At 45.9% G+C, this 19,427-nt stretch overlaps 1 protein-coding gene and 1 pseudogene across 2 annotated transcripts in view; both read right to left on the bottom strand.

Annotated features, from left to right (window-relative positions):
- The window catches only part of Rasgrf1 (Ras protein specific guanine nucleotide releasing factor 1), a 102,597-nt gene that overhangs the window by 50,024 nt on the left and 33,146 nt on the right, over positions 1-19,427 (bottom strand). For both annotated transcript variants that reach the window (XM_010631795.1, XM_010631796.3), the window contains exon 6: positions 1,422-1,501. In XM_010631795.1, the coding sequence (XP_010630097.1) occupies positions 1,422-1,501 (80 nt within the window). The remainder of the gene's footprint in view (positions 1-1,421; positions 1,502-19,427) is intronic.
- On the bottom strand, positions 4,521-7,018 carry LOC104867443 (annotated as a pseudogene).

The raw sequence follows: 19,427 nt of genomic DNA, 5'->3' as shown, positions 1-19,427 counted from the left end.
CCCCGCCCCCGGTCCTCCCCCCCCCCCGAGTGCCTCCTTCTCGGGGAACAAGCTAGGTCAACATCTGGCTCTGAGCTGGGTCTCCTGAGTCCCCCATTCCAGAACTCCTCACCCCTGCAGAGCGCTGGTCTGTCTGTCTTCATCCTGGGTATAGATCCTGCACCCTCAAATCCCAGCCAGTCTCCCCAAACCTGCCCTGAAGCATTTGACAGGATGGAGTGAAACCTCTCTCATGAATCCCATTTAACATCTGGAGGAACCCATGCTCCCTGCTGACGAACAGGAGCCCGCTTAGCATTTGGGTCAGAGTTGCAGTCCCCAGCCTGGCTTCTGCAGGTAGGCCGGCCCTGCCTCACTCTGACCCTGAGGAAAGCTGTGAGAAACAGAAAGAGCACTGCTGCCTAGGCCTCCTTTCCCAGCCTGAAGAACTGGGGTGTGGGGGGCAACACATTGCCTGCCCTGGGGCAGCTGCTTCCTGATTCTGCCATGAAGGTGACACCAACTCCACCTTCACCTACCATGGAGGAAGCAGAGAAAGCTCTAGAGCCTGGCACAGGTGTAGGTGAGATGCAGGACATCCTGCGGTCCTCCCTCCTAGTGCCCAGGCAGTGCAGCCTCAGGGACAGCAGGGGGACAACAGGGATAAGCAGACCCTTCGATGTGCTCACACTTTTTGATTCTGGAAATCTACTTTGGAAACTCATCGCAGGAACAGCCTCCCAGAGGGAGAAACCTTCGTAGGCAGAGGTGGTCGTGTCTGAGAGTGGCAACTGGGAATAGCTCTGACACCAACAGTGGGAGCCACAGCCCCATGGTGGCAACATCCGAGACCTGGGGCACCACAGCCCTCACAGTGCTTTCAGCACGAGAAAACATTCCTGCTAGCATGTTCAATGAAAACCAAACAAAAACCTAGATAACATCTAAAGATTCAAACCCTGTAATTCAGTGCGTTTGCCATCATGTAAAATGGAGGGGAAAACTCTCAAGATTGGATACATAGCAAAAAACCAGAGTTAAACACACAGCTTTTGTGGTGGTCATCTATGGGGAGGAGAACGATGGATGGTATTATTATTTTTATTTACTTTTTGGTACCGGGGATCGAACTCAGGACCTTGTGTTTTCAAGGCAAGCGGTGGAAACACTGAGCTAAATCCCTGGCGATGGATGTATTTTTAAACTTTTCTACTTGGTTGGGTTTTCAAATGTTCTGAAGTGGGTATGTATACATTCTTTTCCAAAGGGAAAAGTAGAGAAGAAACTAAAAATATAACGCCTCTCCTGAAAGTCAGCTTTTCCCAACTCGTCTTCCCTTTCTGTCCTCTGGGGATTCTGTGGGGGTCTAGGGTGCCATTTGGTGATGCCCCCAGGGTGGCCCTTGGGAGGGCTCTGTAGACAGCGACCAGGCTGGTACTCACCCAGGACCAGCGTGGGCCAGCTGGAGATGCGGGCTTTCAGGCCCTGGTAGAAGATCTGGTGCAGAAACATGATGGTTTCACTGCAGGAGAGAGAGCAGAGACTGAGCTCCGGCCAAGGGACTCCCTATCTACCTAGAGCGGACCCCAACACAGCCCCCTTCTATGGACTCTGCAGTGGCAAATCTTGTCCTCTGTGAGACCCTTCCATCCCCTTCCTCCCCGACCTGCCCTTCTTTCCCTCTTTGCAATACCGGAGATTGAACCTAGAGCCTCTGCACCGAGCTACACGCTCAGCCTGACAGTGTCTGGCTAAGTTGCTAAGTTGCTCACACTGGGCCCTGACTCACCATTCTCCTGCTTCAGCCTCCCATAGTTCAGGGATTACAGGTGTGTGCTGCCACCCCTTGCTGTTAGGCCTTCTGCGCAGGATCCATTAGTAGGATGGAGGACACAGAATGAGTGTGGGGCAGGGACAGATGCAAATGTGGCCTCTGTGAAACCTCACTTGGCCTTGCAGAATGAGGACAGCAGAGTGTCACACCAGGCTCCTGGATGCCTGGGGTCCTGCGGCACAAGGCTAGTGGGCCAGGAGCTGCTCTGGCCTGTGTCCCACTGTGTCCCTCAAGTCCCCACCTGCTGGGTCCCTGAGATACAGGGAGCACAAGGAACAGCTACTGGTGATGTGGAGAGAGAGGGCTGGGGACCCCACAGAACGGGGTCTGACCGCCTTAGCCCTCCCAGCCGGGAGCTGAGTAGGGTGCCTGGCACCCCAGAGCTGCAGTCCCTCTGTGCAGAATGTGGAGGTGAGTGGAGAGTCACCTACAAGTCATGGACACCACTCGTCAAAGGCTGCTCCCTGCAGGCCTGGCACTGCCCTCACTTTGGGAATCAGGGTGAGAGAGGCCAAAAGACTCGAGCTCACTGATGCTAAGCCCCAGCTTGGTGCTGTGTGATGCAGCCTGGGACACCACCTGGGTCATCCTGGCCTTGCCATCTGCCTGCTCCCCTCTGCTCCCCCCAGGCAGCTGATGGAGCCCGGCCCTGGCTCTCTTATAGGAGCACTTGAGATGGGAACACTGGGGACAACCCAGCCTCCACGCTGCCAGGGCACCTGTCCTCACTGTCCTCCCACCTCTTCCCTGCTGCTAGTACTATCTGGAGATAAGAGGCTTCCCCAGAGCCTGGGAACTTGGTAGGGCACCCCACATATGGACAGGGAAACTGAGGAGAGCAAGGTCCCTGAAGTCAAGGGGAGGCCTGGGGTCACTCTTTCCTGGCCACATTCTGCACAGCCGTCCTCTGCACTTGTCCTAGCAGCTGGGTGCAGTCTTCAGAATTGGGGTGGTGGGGAGGTGCTGAGCAGGCAGCCAGCTCTGAGAGCTTGAGCTGCAGCAGAGGTACAGGAGTCGGAGCCAGCAGAGGCCCAAGGATAGAGGGGTCTTGAGAGCCCAGAGGCTCATAACCCAGAAGGTTTGAAATGTCCTGTGAGTCTGCTCTGCCGGGACAGTTAGGGTGGAAAAGATGAGGTGGCAGAAAAAGAGAGTGACCAGGACATAGCACCTCCCACTGAGGGACAGCTATGGACCCAATACATCCCACAGTGTGTAAGAGGAAAGGAAAGCTTACATAGACCGACAGCAGCAGGAGCCTACAAACCTGAGGACACTTCCCGAGTGAGGGCTCACTTTTGATCTGGGACCCATTGTTATTATGGCTATCTGTGGTCTTCCTAAAGCCCCAAAGGGGACCTCCAGGCAGGGCAGAGTGGCCCTACAGGAGAGGGTTCAGCTTGGAGTGGCCTTTGGACCAGTCTGCTGGGTGGACATATAGGTACCAACTGTGAGAAGTTTGGCTGCCCACATGAAGGTCCTTCAAAACCAAGAGACCAACAGAGGGGAGCACAGAGGAAGGACCTTGGCCTGAGGTGGACGTGGTGGGCGGGGGACTTTCACGGATTCTCGAGGGGACCATACACAGGACCTTTTCTTTATTGGTACATTTTAGATATACATAATGACAACATTCATAGGGGATTTGTACCTCATCCACAGGCTCTTGATACACATCTAGACCATTCTCAAAAACCCTGAGTACTACTACAGCCCAACCCAGGGGAGCTCCAGAAAACACAGCTCAGAACATACCAGGGAGGATATGGCCCTACTTACATTCCAGCACTGCATAGGCTTGAGAGTGTAAATCAGGACCCTCAGAAGCTAGAACTGTAAAAATATGCAGGTACACCTCAGAGATACTGTAGTTTGGCTCCTCAGAATGAAACAAATGCACCAATTGGTTGAACAACAGGGATGTTTTCGTTTCCCAGTGCACATAAAAGTTATGTTTACATTGCAGTGTAACCTACTGACTAACTGCATTATCTTCAAATGTAAACACACTAGTTAAAAACACTTCATTGCTAAAAGGTGCTAACAATCAACTTTGCCTTCAGGGAGCCCATCTGCTTGCTGGGGGAGGTCTTGCTTTGCTGTTGGTGGCTGGAGCAATTTCTTTTCTTTTCTTTTTGGCTGGAGCAATTTCTTAAAATGAGACAACACTGACTTCTGCTACCTCAGCCGACCCTTCCTTTCATGACAGTTCCTCCGTGGCCCATGGTGCTGCTTGACAGCACTTTACCCATAGCAGAACCTTCTTTAAAGCGAGTTAGTCTTTCCATTTAAAGTTGCAGCTGCTTTACCAACCGGGTTCTTGTAGCATTCTCAGTCTTCTAACAGTTCAGCAGGGTTTCCACATCTTCTCTGGGAGCAGATTTCCCTGAAGAAGCTTCTTCCTTTGTTCACCCTTCAGAAATGGCTTCTGGGATTGCAGCATTCAGCACATCCTCAGGCTCTATTTCAAATCCTAGTCCTCCTGCCCTTTCTACCATGCCCGCTATTCCTTCCACCCCTGAAGTCACCTCAAGCCCCTGAGTGATCCATGTAGCCTGGGCCAACTTCTTCCACACTCCTGTTACTGTTGCTATTCTAACCTCCACTCATGATTCATGAATGTTCTTTATTTTCAAACATACAAGCAAACATGTTCATTTATTTTCCTTTTGTTGCTATCCTTCTTTATTTCTCACTCATTTAATCTGCATCAGTGGACAGGAAATGCACCATATCCCCCTGCCTGGATGGGGGTTTTTGGAGAGACGAAAATCCTCTGGAAATCAGCCCGATTCAAGGAGGGTTCTGATGCACTGCAGTGAATTTTTGGAAATGAGCAGGACAGCAGCTCAACAGAAGCAAAAATTTGGGGGAAAGAGTGGTCTTTTATCTCTTTTCTTTTTGAGGCACTCTGCCATTAATCCCTTCATGGCTTTTGGAGAGTTACTCTGTACATTGCTGAGATCTGGAGATAAGTATCCTTATCCCACTATAAAAATGATCTGGTCCCCGTTGTTGATGTTTGAATAAGGTAAATGCCCAGTCATTAGTTCATATAGAACAATCCCAAATGCATTTACATCGGATTAAAAGCTGTATGGGTTTTTATCTGGCATTCTGATTACTGCTGGTGCCATCCGCAAAATGGATCCAGACAACTGTTCAAACTGATGGGAGCCACTCCATTGAGATTTCACTGTGGCTAAGACCAAAATCACCTATTTTTACTGTGAGATCTTCGTGAAGAAGTATATCATTACTCTTGAGGTCTCTGTGGATGATTGACCTGACTTGGTGTGTAAGTAATCCATGCCCTGTGTAGTCTGCCATGCGATATCTGAAAGTTTGATCACCTCAAATTTTGTCTCCATGATGTGGAGATGGTGATATAGGCTGGAGCCCTCACACCACTGGGTAACAACAGCTATCTGTGGCTTTGTGGAAAAGCCCATGAAGAGTAGGATATTCACATGTCATGTTTTCCTGAGTACTCTGACTTCATTTTTGAAGGCCTGTAACTGTTGAGTTGTGGGTGCTGTCACATTCAACATTTTCTCTGCCACATCACCATGCCACTTTCCCTTTTAGCCTGTTCCAAAGGACCCAGATCTGATTCTTTGTCCCACTGTAATCTTCCCATCAGGAATCTCCCAATCGTCACTTAAACCCCATCTACCAAGTATTTTCATTCGATTTCTGTCTTCTAAAGATGAAGATGACTTCCTTTCTCGCTGAGGTCCTGGAGATTTTTGTAAGGTTTTCACATTAATGAGTGAGCCAGGTAATGAGGCAGGTGGGGTGGTAGACAAACCTGTGACTGATCCTCCACCACTATGAAACCCTTGGTCTCTAATCAAATCATCAATATTGACAGGTTCTATCATGTTTATATGCACACTGGGAGCAGATGAGGACTGGTCTTGCTCCCCAAATTGATTCTGATGATCTTCATCGGCTGGTCGGAAAGGCTGTGGAGTTGGAATGGATTGAAGGACATGGGCTGGTGAGAACCGGGGGCCCAGTGGATTCTGAGGGGGATGCGGAAGGGGACGATCCAGATGTAAGGGTGGTCTCTGCTAAGGAGGCCTCCTCCTGTGGTACTGGGTGATGTTCAAAGAACTTGAGACAAACAGCAAATCAAGTTGGTCATAATTAACACACGTCAGAGGAACCTCTGTACTACAGCACTGATGAAACTTATAACCACATGCCTGACAGTGGAAACCCTGGCACAGCAGCTTTTGACAAAAGTCACAAAATGCTAAGGTGCAAAATTGTGTGTCATAAGCGGAACATTCTCCAACACTTCTACATGCAATTCCTCCCAGGGTAAGCCAGGGAGTATCAGGGTCCCAGCCAATTGGTTTCTTCTCTCCATCCTGAACTCTCTCTCTTTTTTTTTTGGTACTGGGGATTGAACTCGGGACTTTGCACTTGGGAGGCAGGCAGCTGAACCACTAAGCTAAATCCCTGGCCCATCCATTCTGAATTCTGTAAACAGTACAGCACTCTGGGATAAGGCCTCTCATCACCAGGGCTTTTTTTAGACTGTCTCAGACGGTAACTCCACACCTTGCAGGTACCACTGTCCTCTGTTTGTTGGGCAGAAAGACTCTAACAATAAGTTTTTGTGGTGACTTGGGGTTGCTCTGTGACACATCTGTAGGGTTCTGAAAAATTGAGAGACAAAGGTAGCACTGAAAGGCTAGAAAAGGAAGATGTAACAGTGTCCACTGATACTGAACTAGAAACAGAAAAATCAGTTCCATTCTCAAGGGATTCCAATAACTGCTGTTCTATTTGTTGGAGGGCATCTAGCTTGCTGGTGTGTTCTTCATAGGCCTCCAGGTATACTGATGGTGGATTATGCTCCCAAATGAATTTGTCCAGTAGGGCCTCTATGTGCTCCTGTGTCAACTTAATCATTTGTTTGATATTCCATACCTTTACCCCAGTTGATTGGCAATGGTCATACTGGCACACTGCTTTCTGTCTCTTAGTCCTGTGTTGTAGTTTTTTCCCCCAGGCCTCCACTGTACACTGAGCAGGAGACTGGAACCTACTGCAGAGGCTTATAGTACTCCTTGGGAATGGCAGGGTCTGCAGCCAAAGAGCCCAAGGTGCAGGGGCCAGATCCATGTCCTGGCTGAAAAGAGCCTAGCCCTGCTCTGTGCTGCCACTGCTGCTCAGCACCGCTATCTAATCGGAGAGCCCCATCAAGTGGCTGCTGCTGGGCGGGGAGGGGGAGGTGAGGCTGGGGCAGAGGTGAGGGAGGGTCTGCATGGCAGCGGGGGGCCTGAAGGGCTGCTGGGCCACCTCAGGTAGTGGCCTGTGGCCCAGGCCCAGGGCCTCGGGGGGCCTAGCCTAGCCTGAGGGGATTGGGGGAAGGATGTGGGGAGGAGGGGGTGGTTGAAGGGGGCCATGAATGTTCTTAATGGCATCTACAATGGTGAATCCTTTCCAGGTTTTTCCTTTTACTTTGCTTAGATCTGTCAGAACAATCACTACCTGTGGTAACTGCAGCTTTATAAGCTCTATTTCTTAAATAATTGGACTTGAGAATCACAGTTATTCCTTGATCCACAGGCTGTAGAATGGGTGTTGTGTGGCGGGTATGCAAACAACATTAATCTTGTACATCTCCATAGAGCACTTAGGATACCAGGTGTGCTGTCAAGGTGCAGCCATATTTTGATGGAAATCCTTTTTCTGAGCAGTAGATCTCAACAGTGGCTTAAAATATTCAGTCATGTTGTATACAGATGTGCTAGATTTTGCTGTCTTCTAATATAGCACAGAGAGTGGATTTAGCATGGTTCCTAAAGGCCTTGGAGTTTTGGAAAGGAAAAGGAACTCTGGCTTTGATTTGACCTCACCATCTGTGTTGGGTCTAACCAGGGAGTCACCTGTCCTTTGAAGCTCTGAAGCCAGGCACTGACTTTTCTCCATAGTTGTGCGTCCTAGGTGGAATCTTCTTCCGACAGAATGTAGTTTGCTTAGCACTCTGGTGAGAATCTCTGGTGAGGGTGCCTTGTCAATGCTCTTAGGTGGACCTTCTGGACAATTCACTGGAGTGGATGATACCTCAGCTCCTGTGTTTATCAGCCTTCCCACTGCTGACTCCATACCAGGCACACACAATGTAAGGAAGGAGAGGTTTCATTTTAGCTCATGGCTTGGGAAGATTCAGTCCATGGTCTGCTGGTTAAAGTCAGGAACAACATGGCAGAAGGGTGTGGTAGAGCAAGGCTGCTTAGTTTTTTTTTTTTTTTTTCCTGGTACCGGGATAGAACTTCGGATCTTGTACTTGTGATTCAGGGCTGTGCCACTGAGATAAATGTCTGGCCCAAGGTTGCTTAGCTCTTGACAGACAGGAGAAGAGTGTCAGAGAGGAAGGGGTGAGGGACCAGATATAGACCCCAGTGTCATGCCTCTGTGACCAGTCCAGAAACACCTAGAAGGGTGCTCCAAGCCCTGAGTTGATTCCAAGTTTCCACTGTCTACCCTAACAACCACACCTTCTGTGGTATGGAAGCAGCTGCGTTCCTTAAACCTCATGAACCAGCCTCTGGCAGCTTCAAACTCTCTTTCTTCACCATTCTCAACTTCCACAGAACTGAAGGGTCAGGCCCTTGCTTGGGATCAGGCTTTGGCCTGAGGGATACATCCAGACTTGCGTGCGTTCCTCACTGAGCATTATCATTTCTAGCTTTGGATTTAAAATGGGAGACACCAGACTCCTCCTTTGCCTGAACACTTAGGGCCTGGTCTATGGTCATCAATTGGCCCAGGAAATAGGGAGATCTGAGGGAGGGGAGACAAGTCAACACCTGGGGGCCGAGTGGTCAGAACACACATAGTGCTTACCAGTTACATTCCCAGTCTTGAGAAGTGAAATTCATGGTGTCCCAAACAATTACAACAATAATAGGGATGGCCTGACACAGGCCGGTATGACAGGTGTGGTAATAATAAGATAATAAAGTTTGAAATATTTCAAGGATTACCAAAATGTGACACAGAGACACAAGGTGAGCGCCTGCTGCTGGAAACTGCCTGGAAGATTTGGCCCAGAGTAACACGAACCTGCTGTCTGTGAAATGCAAGGAGGTGTCAAGGCCTCCGCTTTACAATGCAAACTCTGAGAATTTCATCTTAATCTCACTGCTGAAATGACTATTGGTACCCATTTAATAGAAAATAAATTATCCCGACCTAATTAGCTTTAAAAAAAGTTACTTTTGGTGGGTTGGTGGGACATTTCTCCTATATCTTGGCTGTTTGTATTTTTTCTCTTGGGCATTTCCTAGACAAGCTCACTTGCTATTTTCTCTCTTGTTAATATTAACTAACTCTCTGTATTAAGTGGATAGTCTGGCACATACCCCGTGAGCCTCCTTGCCAGGCTATTTGCATCTGGTTTTCCATTTTGTCTTGTGAAGGGTGCCCTTTTCTATACTTCTGCCTTTGTGTCAGGCGCCAGGCATCTCCTCATCCCTATTCACTCCTATTTTATTGTTTCAATTTTACATGTGAATAGTGAAGTAGCATTTACTTTGGTTTAAGATCAGAATGAAGGAAATCAACATCATCTTTTCCTTAGTGAGCCAAATGCCCAATTCAAATAAGCCAGCTGTTTATTAAATTCTCCTACATTCCTAAGTCTGTGTCTGGATTCCTATTTTATTAGACTCAGGCTGTTTCCATCTCTTTATAATATATTTGAACTACAAGTTGCATATTTGTGTGTGTATGTGTATGTGTGTGTGCAGTGCTAGGGTTGGAGCCCAAGGCCTCATATATGTTAACTAAGCACTCACCACTGAGGTACAACCCCAGACTAGAACAATATTATCTACTTCTTTGATTATCTCTTCAAACTAACTTTATTTATTATTTTTCTATTTTTTGGTACCAGGGATTGAACTCAGGTCCCTGTGCTTGCGAGGCAGGTGCCAGAACCACTGAGCTAAATCCCTGGCCCCCAAACTAACTTTAAACAGAATTTATACTTGATCTTAGCCAAAAGGCTGAGAAGCGATGAAATAGACTTTAAAATAACTTACCACTTTAATAGAATTATATTAAATGTGCAGAATATTTTGGTTGAAATGACATCCTTTGGCAGGGAATCCTTCCATCCAGGATGGCACCTTTCTCTATACCAGTGTCACTATGTTCTTGGTTCTACTCTGAATGGGATTCTTTTCCCATGTTCTAGTTCCTAAGTAGCTTCTGCAGATAAAGAGAAAAGCTGCCAATTTTTATTTCTGAATGACTGGACTCACAGTTGTGTTCTCATGGCTCTGATCTCCTCTAGCCCGCTGTGTGGCTTCTCTTCTGTGGGCTTTTCAGCTCTGGCAGCCTCATCCTTCCTGCCTCTTGACAGCCTCCTCCCCATTACCTTGCACACACCCCATCCAATGCTGGTTCTGCTGTCACCCCACTTCCCCTCATTTTACCTGACTGGTCTCTGCCTGCACTCATATTCACACTTAAAAGTCTAAATCAATCATGCAAGTAGCCTTAACCTGGCCTTGAGGCTCTGCAGGCAGTGCCTCTGCCTGTCCTGTGGTTACTTCTCTTCCCTGCTCTCCTCCTGCCACTCTTACCTTATTTCTTTTCGCTGCATTTGCCAAGACATTTCCTGCCTCAGGGCCTTTTCACAGTTTGTTCCCTCTACTCATAACCCCAACTATAACTCATTGTTTTGTGTGTGTGTGTGTGTGTGTGTGTGTGTGTGTGTGTGTGTGTGAAATAGAGGGTGAGAAAATGTACACATTAAAATGTGCTGTTTTAAAAAAATCAAGTTTGGTAAGGAAAATTGGAAAGCTTTTTACTTTTTTCCTCTTTCCTATCAGTTTAAGTAGACATAAATGCAGAATGGCTGTTCCACGCACTCCTTCACTCATGCATTCATCTGGCAAACTGTACCTGAGGACCCACTACTTTCAGGCACCTGATCAGACAATGGTCTTCCCTGATTGGACCTCAGTGGTAATAAAACCAGAAATCATCCTGCAGTCTGTTGGATGCCCCTCACAGCCAGGCTTTCAGAGGCCAGCACTCTGGGCTGGGACCAAACTGGGCACATCCCTCATATGGGTATGGTTCAAGAGGTTAGGATAAGTTTTACACTTTTAAATGATTGATCCAGGAGGGCACCCTGATGGTAGAGTAGAAACTGGCAGCAAATAATATTCTCTCCAGGACTTGAAATTGAGGCACCCAGAAAACAACTGCTTAGCAAAGAGAAAGAGACAAAGAGCTTCAAGAATCAAGAAAGAGCCAATGGAAACCTAAAACTCTCAGAAAACAGAAGACAATGCAGAGAGAAGAAGGAAGCAGCCTGGAACACTAACCTGGGTTAGCCCAGGAGATCAGCAGCCCCACTGCTAAGAAATGGACTGGCAGTGCTAGACCACAGCACCTGTAAGGAAAGGCCCCACAGCACCTGTAAGGCAGAAACAGTGTGGGTTTACTCTGAAAGCGACTGCTTCCATGGATAGGCCTGCATTGGAAAAGAAATCCACTGCAGTGCCCACCATATTGAGGTATGTTATATACATTGAGGTGAGTCATGCATGGTTTTCTGAGAGAGCTGGGCTTGAAAACGCTGGATCTGAGTCCAGTGTACTGGTTTCTCCCCTTGCTGCCTTCTACCTGCACAGAACTCAGTAGCCTGCTTCTCCAGCTGCCGATGTGATCAAGATACACCTCTGCTTGGACATTTGCCATGTTCCTGGGTGTATGGACAGAGGGTCTTCTGGACTAGTGGTGAGGGGCACCTCATGAACCTACAGGCTCAAAGCTAGCTGAGCACAGCAGTGGATTGGGTGTGAAGGACACAAATAAATGCTAGAAGCACCTGGACTGAATACAGTCCTGAGGTACCAACTGCTCTAACAGGAAAGGTGGGGCACACAAAGAAACACAACAGCTGTGACTCACTATTCCTCCCCTATATCTGTGGATTCCAATACTAAGGGCCTGGGAGGAAACCACCCACCCAAACATCTCAACACAGAGCAGTCATTTGAAATCATTGCTATTTTTCTTAGCTTTTTGGTTTGTTTTGGGTATTTCTTTTTCTTGTTTGCTTATTGTTTTTCTGTAACTTTTACCTAATTCTGCTTACATTTTTATTCTTTTAATTTTTTTTTTTTTTGAGACAGAGTTGCTTTCTAGTGCAGGCTGGACTTGAACTCACTATGTAGTTTAGGCTGGCCTTGAACCTGCAGTGATCCTTTTGCTCTAGCCTCCCAAGTTCTGGGATTACAGGTGTTACTTTTTATTCTTTAATTGTATCATTATCTCATTTTATGGTCTTTATTTTACTCACCCCTTCCTTCCCTCTTGGCATGGCAGATTAAACCCAGGGCACTGCACTGAGCTATATCCCAGCTCTTTTAATATATATTTTTTTTAAATTTTGAGACAGGGTGTCACTAATTGCCCAAGATTGTCATGAAATATGATCCTCTTGCCCCAGCTTCCCAGAGGGCTGGGATTATAGGCATGTGCTACAATGCCTGGCTTATTTCTTTTTTTCTTACATTTTACTTCTTTCACTTTCTCTTTTTGCATCCTCTCCCTTTATTACTATTACTATAACCTTTGTTAGCCTCAGTTTATAGTATTATTTGCTGATTTCTTTTTCATTGTTAATGGTAACATAGCTGCTGCTCCTAATTGGCTTTTACTGTATATCAATCATACTGGTTTGTTTTATGCTGTCAATAGTACTATGGTTTGTTTTCTCCTCTCTGAATGGTGATAGAATTCAGCCCTGAGAGGAAGGCTGGACACTAAGGCCTTCACATGAAAGTGGAAGAGACAGCTATCCATACAGAGGCATGAATCTCAACATAGACACACATGAACTAGAAGAATCAAGGCAACATGACTCCTCCAAATTTCCATAGTTCACCAGCAACCCAATGAAAATATACTGAAGTAGATGAAATCAGACAAAGAATTCAAAAGACTGAGTTTTAAAATGATTAATGACTTCAAAGAAGATATAAATACACAGCTGAATGACTTAAGGAGGACAACGAAGAACATGCAGGGGCCATGCAACAAAAAAAGAGATTCTGAAGAATAGCCAAACAGAAATGAAAAGCATAATAAGTGAAATGAAAAAGAACAATTTCAGTGGAAAGCCTGACTAATAGAGAGGGCCAAGCAGAAGACAGAATTTCAGGGTCAGAAGAAAAGTCTGGGGAATTATTATACACAGACAACAATAAACAAAAGAACTCCTAAGTGATTATGAATGAAACACCCGAGAATGGGGATATGGTTAAAAGACCAAAGTTAAAAAAGATGGTGCCAAGGTTCAGACTAGTGGCATAGGAAATCTATTTACTGAAATAATAAAAGAAAACATCCCAAATCTTGGTAAAGATATAGACAGACATCCAAGTACAGGAGTGAGTATATCCTACACAAAGCAAAGTAGATAAGATATTTAAAATTATAAAAGAATCAGCTGTTACAAAAACAACAACATGACAGGAATTAGTACATAGTTTTCTATAAGCTCTCTAAATATAAATGGTGCTAATTCTCCAATTGAAAGACACAGACTATGGCCAGGGATATAGCTCAGTGGCACTGTGCCTGCCTGGCAAGCACAAGGTCCTGATTTTGATTCCTGGTTAAAAAAAAAAAAATACATGCTAGTAGATTGTATTAGAAAGCAAGATCCACTGTTTTTCTTTTACCTGCAAGAAACAAACCTCACTAGACTGAAAGTGAAAGGATGTAGAAAAAATTCCACACAAAAGAAGCCTAGAAGCAAGCAGGAGTAGTCATGCTTATACCTGACAAAATAGACTTCAAGACAAAATTAGACAAAGAAGGCAAAAATTCACCATGAAGATAAAATAATCATAAATATTCAATGTGCCAAATTTTGTAAAACAAACACTACTCAACATAAAGGGACACATATGTCCTAATACAGTAAGGATGGATGACTTCAATAATCCACTGTCACCAACAAAAAGGCAGACCAAAAAAAAATCAACAAAGAAACATCAGAATTAAACTATACCACAGATCAAATGGACTTAACAGATGTCTACAGAACATTTCATCCAACAACTACAGAGCACATATTCTTCTCAGCAGCTCAAGGGATGTTCTCCAAATTGATAATCTTTTAGGCCATGAAGCAAGCCTTACCAAATATAAAAATATTGAATATAAAAGATGAAATATAAATATATAAAATATAAGAATAAAAAACTTCTCATATTTTATTAGATTGTGATAAAATAAAACTAGAAATCAACAGCATGAGAAACCATAGAAACTATGCAAACTCATGGAGAATGAGTAATTCATTTTTGAACAATCAGTGGGTTATTGAAGAAATCAGGGAGGAAATTAAAAAATTCTTAGAATCAAATGAATATGAAAGTAGAACATACTAGAATCTCTGGGATGTAGCAAAAGACAGTTCTAAAAGGGAAGTTTAGAGCAACAAGTGCCTGTATAAAAAAATTACAGATCTCAAATAAACAACTTAATGCTGCATCTCAATATCATAGGAAAACAAGAACAAACCAAAACCAGCACCAATACAGGGAAAAAAATTAATGAAGATCAGAGCTGAACTAATGGCGTGGAAGATAAAAGACCAATAGTCATGATCAGTGAACCAGAAATTGTTCTTTGAAAAGGTAAACAAGACTGACAAATCCTTAGACAAACTTACCAAACAAAGAGAAGACCCAAATCAATACAATCAGAGATGGAAAGGGGATGGTACAACGGACACCAACAAAATCCAGGGGATTATTAGGGACTACTTTGAAAACCTATACTCTATTAAATTGGAAAATCTGAAAAAACAGATAAATTTCTAGACCTATGACCTATCAAAATTGAGCCAGGAGGATATATAAAAGCTAATCAGATCAATAAGAAACAATGAGATTGAAGCAGTGATAAAAAAAGCCTCCCAACAAAGAAAGCTCAGGACCAGATGGGTCCTGCTGAATTTTGCCAGACCTTTACAGAAGAAGCAATGCTCCTCAAATGATTCATAAAACAGAAAGGAAAGGAATGCCTTCTAAGTCATTCTAAAAGGCCAACATCTGCTTGATACCAAAACTGCACAAAGACACAACAATAAAAAGAAAATTATAGACCAATATCCTGGTGAACATAGATGCAAAAATCTTTAATAAAGTATTTGAAAGCCAAGTTTAACAACACATTAGAAAGATCATCCACCATGGTCATGCTGGCTTCATTCCAGGGATGCAAGGATGGTTCAACACACGCAAATCAATAAATGCAATACACCACATAAATAGAACCAAAGATAAAAATCACAGGATCATCTCAACTGATGCAGAAAGTCTTTGACAAAATTCTACATCCCTCCACCATGAAGGCCCTGAGAAAACTAGATGTTGAAGAACCATACCTCAATATAGCACAGGCCACATAATACAACAAACCCATAGCCAGCATCATTCTGAATGTGAAAAAACCGAGAGCATTTCCCTTAAAATCAGGAATGAGATAAGATGTTCATCCTTTCCACTTCTATCCAGTATAGTTCTGAAAATTTTAATAAGAGCAATTATATCAAGAAAAATCAATAAGACACTTCAGACAACATGACTTCATCAGACCTTGTGCTTGTGAGGCAGGTGGCGGAACCACTGAGCTAAATCCCCAGCCTTCCATCCAGATTTTTAGAGCTTAAAAAACAAACAAACAAACAAAAGACATTCAGAATCAATGAATGAATTCAGCAGAGTAGCAGGATACATAATCAACATTAAAAAATGAATAGCTTTTTATTCATCAATAATGGACCAAGAAAGAAATGAGGAAAATAATTCCACTGATCATGGCTTAAAAAATACCCAGAGCTCAAGCTAGATAAAAAGATGGAAAATCTCTATAATAAAAATTTCAGAATGCTGGAAGAAAGAAAATGAAGACACTAGAAGATAGAAAGACCCACCCCCACATTCACAGATTGGCAGAATTAATATTGTGAAAATGGCCGTATTACCAAAGTGTTCTACAGATTCAATACAACCCCTGCCAAAATCTCAATGACATTCTTCACAGAACTAGAAAAATCAATCTTAAAATTCACACAGAAACACAAAAGACCCAGAATAGCCAAAGCAATAATAACTTAGCAAAAAACCCTTTTTTATTTTGAGATAGGGTCTTGTTAAGTGGCCTCGAACTTGTGATCTTCCTGCCTCAGCCTTGTAAAGTTGTGGGATTATAAGTATGATTGTAAGTATGATTGGGAATAGTTTTTACTAAAGGGAAATTGTCCTATGAGCTGATTGTTTTGTGACCCAGCACCTGCTGAAGATGTTTAGTTCAAAGATCTTTCCCCATCTGAGAAGCACAAAATCAACACTCTGCATCTTGGCTAACCTGGTGGCGGCCTTTCTCTTCCCCGGGACTCCTTCTAATAAGCTCCAGGAACCAAACCATCAAATTAGCCTCATCTTTCTACGGTGGCCCTCCATTTCCACCCCAAAGGAAGTCAGGGTGCGCTATGTGCCGACATGAGGCTGTGCTCTCTGTGTGGTATCCACACAGAGCTCTGCGCTGGGGTCCAGGCAAGGAGGTGGGGGCATCTGTCCTGGATCTTGCTCCAGTACCCACAAAGCAGGAGTCCCTACCGAGACCTTGCTGTGCTAGTCCACACATCTGGGAAATGGGCCCATGGAGAGGACTCCAGCCTGTGATTAATAAGGCAGCAGGGGACCACAAACCTCAATCCAGAATGGGCCCCAGGTAAAGCCCCAGTCTACCCTGCCTCACCATGCACCCCTGAGCAAACCCTGTCCCCTCTCTGAGCCTGGGTTCCGGCCTCCTGGGGGGCCTCTGAGGAAGAGAACTGACAAGGAGCTTGGAGAGAAGCAGGGCCTGCACACAAGTGTGTCACCCACAGAATGTGGTCCTGCAGCAGGCTGATGGGGCTGTGCCAGGGCGGGGAAAATATTTCCAGCTGTTCTGTGTGCTCATGAGAAGTACAGTGGCTAAGACAGGGAAGACATACTGTCTCCAGAGGCTGTGTACTAGGGACGGTGGTCACAAGATGGCCATCCCTGCTCCCATCCACCCTGCATGAGAACAGTGGCTGCACCTGACTTGCATGCATTTTAGGGACCAGCAGTGTCCCTGTTGGACAGACAGGCGCCCTCTGTGCCCCTGGGTCCACATCTGCAGATCCAACCATATGTAGTGAAAACACTTGGGAAAAGAGGCATTTGACTGAACACATACAGAGTTTTTCTTGCCATGATTCGCTAAACAGCACAGTATAAGAGCAATTTCAAGTTCTGACATGGCGTCGAGTATTATAATAAATCCAGAGATTATTTAAAATAGGAGGATATGAGAAGGTTATATGAAATACTGTATACCCTTTTCATATGGGGCTTGAGCATCTGTGAATTTTGGTTTTCCCCGGGGGTCTTGGAGCCAGGCCTGAAACAAGACAGTAAGTTACACAGCAGATGTTCAATGTCAAGTCCGCTTTGCACGTCTGAGATGAATCCTACATGGTCAGGATGTCTTACCCACTTTGTGCACTGCCGGACTGAATTTGATATTTTGCATCTGTGCTCACAGGAGAATTGGTTGCTAGTTTTCCTTTCTTGTGATATCTTTGGTTTTCACATGAGGGCAGTTCTGGCTTTATGGAACGAGTTGGGGATGTCCGCCTCATGTTCAATGTGGGATGGGCGCACTGCTACGCACACTTGGGATTTGCTGGCCCCCGACACCTCTAAGACGCAGGCAGCCTTCCAGACCCAGCTTTTCCTGATGATCTCTGGGGTCTGTGTCTTGGAGGCCTTGAGAGTTTATGAGATGGCTGCTATTTTGATCAGAGTCAATGTCACCACTAAGGTGGGCATTGCTGATCTTGGGCCCATCATGGAGAAGAGACGGGCCAGGCAGGGCCTCAACAGAGCAGCTCAAGGAGGATCCTCTGTGCCAAGCCGTCTGGACAAGAACCCTGCCCTAAGCCTGCCTGCCTCTGAAAGTCCAGCCCCACCGAGGGTGTTGTTGTCAGCACAGAGCTCTGCGTGCTGGGCACTGTGAGGAGCTCCTCCTTCTGAGGGGTGCGGAAGGTGCACATGATCCTCACTCCAGGAGGCCTGGACACAGCCCGGAGAGGCCCTAAGGAGAGATCCATCCACAACACCACTGATTCACAGGGGGGGTCATGAAGGGCACGTGATAAACAACCCTCTTCAGTGTTCCTGATAAAAATGTTACCATTCTGGGTTCTTACTGAGATGGGGAGCTCACTCCTTTCCAGCACTCTCTCTTCCATGAGCTTTCCAGCCACCCAAAACTTGCCACAAAAGGCAGCAGGGAAGTATGCTTAAAGGCACATGTTGCCTTTGGCTGGCAGGAAGGAACCTCAGCTCAGTGCTCCTGCCTCCTGGGGCTCAGCCTCTCTCCAGGGCCACAGCCTCCTCAGTCCCCTCAAAGAGGCTGAGCCTCCAGCACATACTGACCATGACAATCTCCACCTGAAATGTCTGGTGGCCCCTCCCTGCCTCCAGAACCAAACCTCACTCTTGCCCCTGGGCCTTTGCACATGCCATTCTCTTAACCTGGAAAAGTGTCCTTCAGGATCATGCTCAGACACCACTGGTGGGGCTTTTGTCCCATTTTCTGGTAAACATATGCTCAGCTGTCCCCTGCAGCTCGCCTTGTGTCCTTTTCTGCGGACTGGCTTGTATGCTGAATGGATGGGGGGGCCCTGACCTGCCCTTTGCTTTCACCTGGATCAATGCTGGGTCCCTGTCCTACCAACTGGGGAGGGAAAGAAGACACCCTGCCGTGCTGGGGAGGGTATGCAAACTGTTTCTCTTTCTTTTTGAGGTCACTGTTGAAAATACCAGCTTCACTAGAAGATGAACGCCCCCCGCCATCTATTCTCAGTCGAAATTATCCAAGCTGATCCATTCAGCTCTTAAAAGATGAAAAGTAAATCTTGTTGCTTTTTCGAACAACGTTTGAACAGACTCTGTGAGCTAGCATAAACATTTTAAACTGAAGAGCTGAAGTTAAAAGAATTGTATTGACGGTCAAGCCATCACAGTCTAACAAAATTAAGGAAAAATAAACACACACAAAGACATTGAGTTTTCTTAGTGATGATGATCATCTCAGAGTCACTGAAGGTTTGTAGCCAGGGCCTCCCCTGCCAGAGGAGTCAACCACACAGGCTGTACCAGACGCCCCAAGCTCTTCTCCTTGTGGGCTGTGGCCGACACCCACGCTCACCTCTAGCCTTGGTCCCCATGGAGCTGGCGGGCAGTGACGCACCTGCCTCCCACTGGCACGCAGGTCCCTGCCTCCCACCCTGGCCCACAGACCCCATGAGCCCAGTGGAGCTGCCCAGGGTTTGGCCGGAAGCAACAGGGCTAAATTGCAGGCGCCCACGTCTACAGGCCCTATCGGCTTTCTGCAAGTACATTGCTGGACTTTGGAAAAAGAAACTACTTGTGGGCTGGGGATTTAGCTCAGTGGTTCTGCTGCCCACCTCACAAGTGCAAGGGCCCAAGTTCAATCCCCAGTACCAAAAAAAAAAAAAAAA

Source organism: Fukomys damarensis, unplaced genomic scaffold, assembly GCF_012274545.1.
Source record: "Fukomys damarensis isolate Sample0158 unplaced genomic scaffold, DMR_v1.0_HiC HiC_scaffold_7, whole genome shotgun sequence".
Lineage (NCBI taxonomy): Eukaryota > Metazoa > Chordata > Mammalia > Rodentia > Bathyergidae > Fukomys > Fukomys damarensis.
Note: the sequence above shows the minus strand (reverse complement) of the source record. Positions and strands in the feature narration are given on the sequence as shown.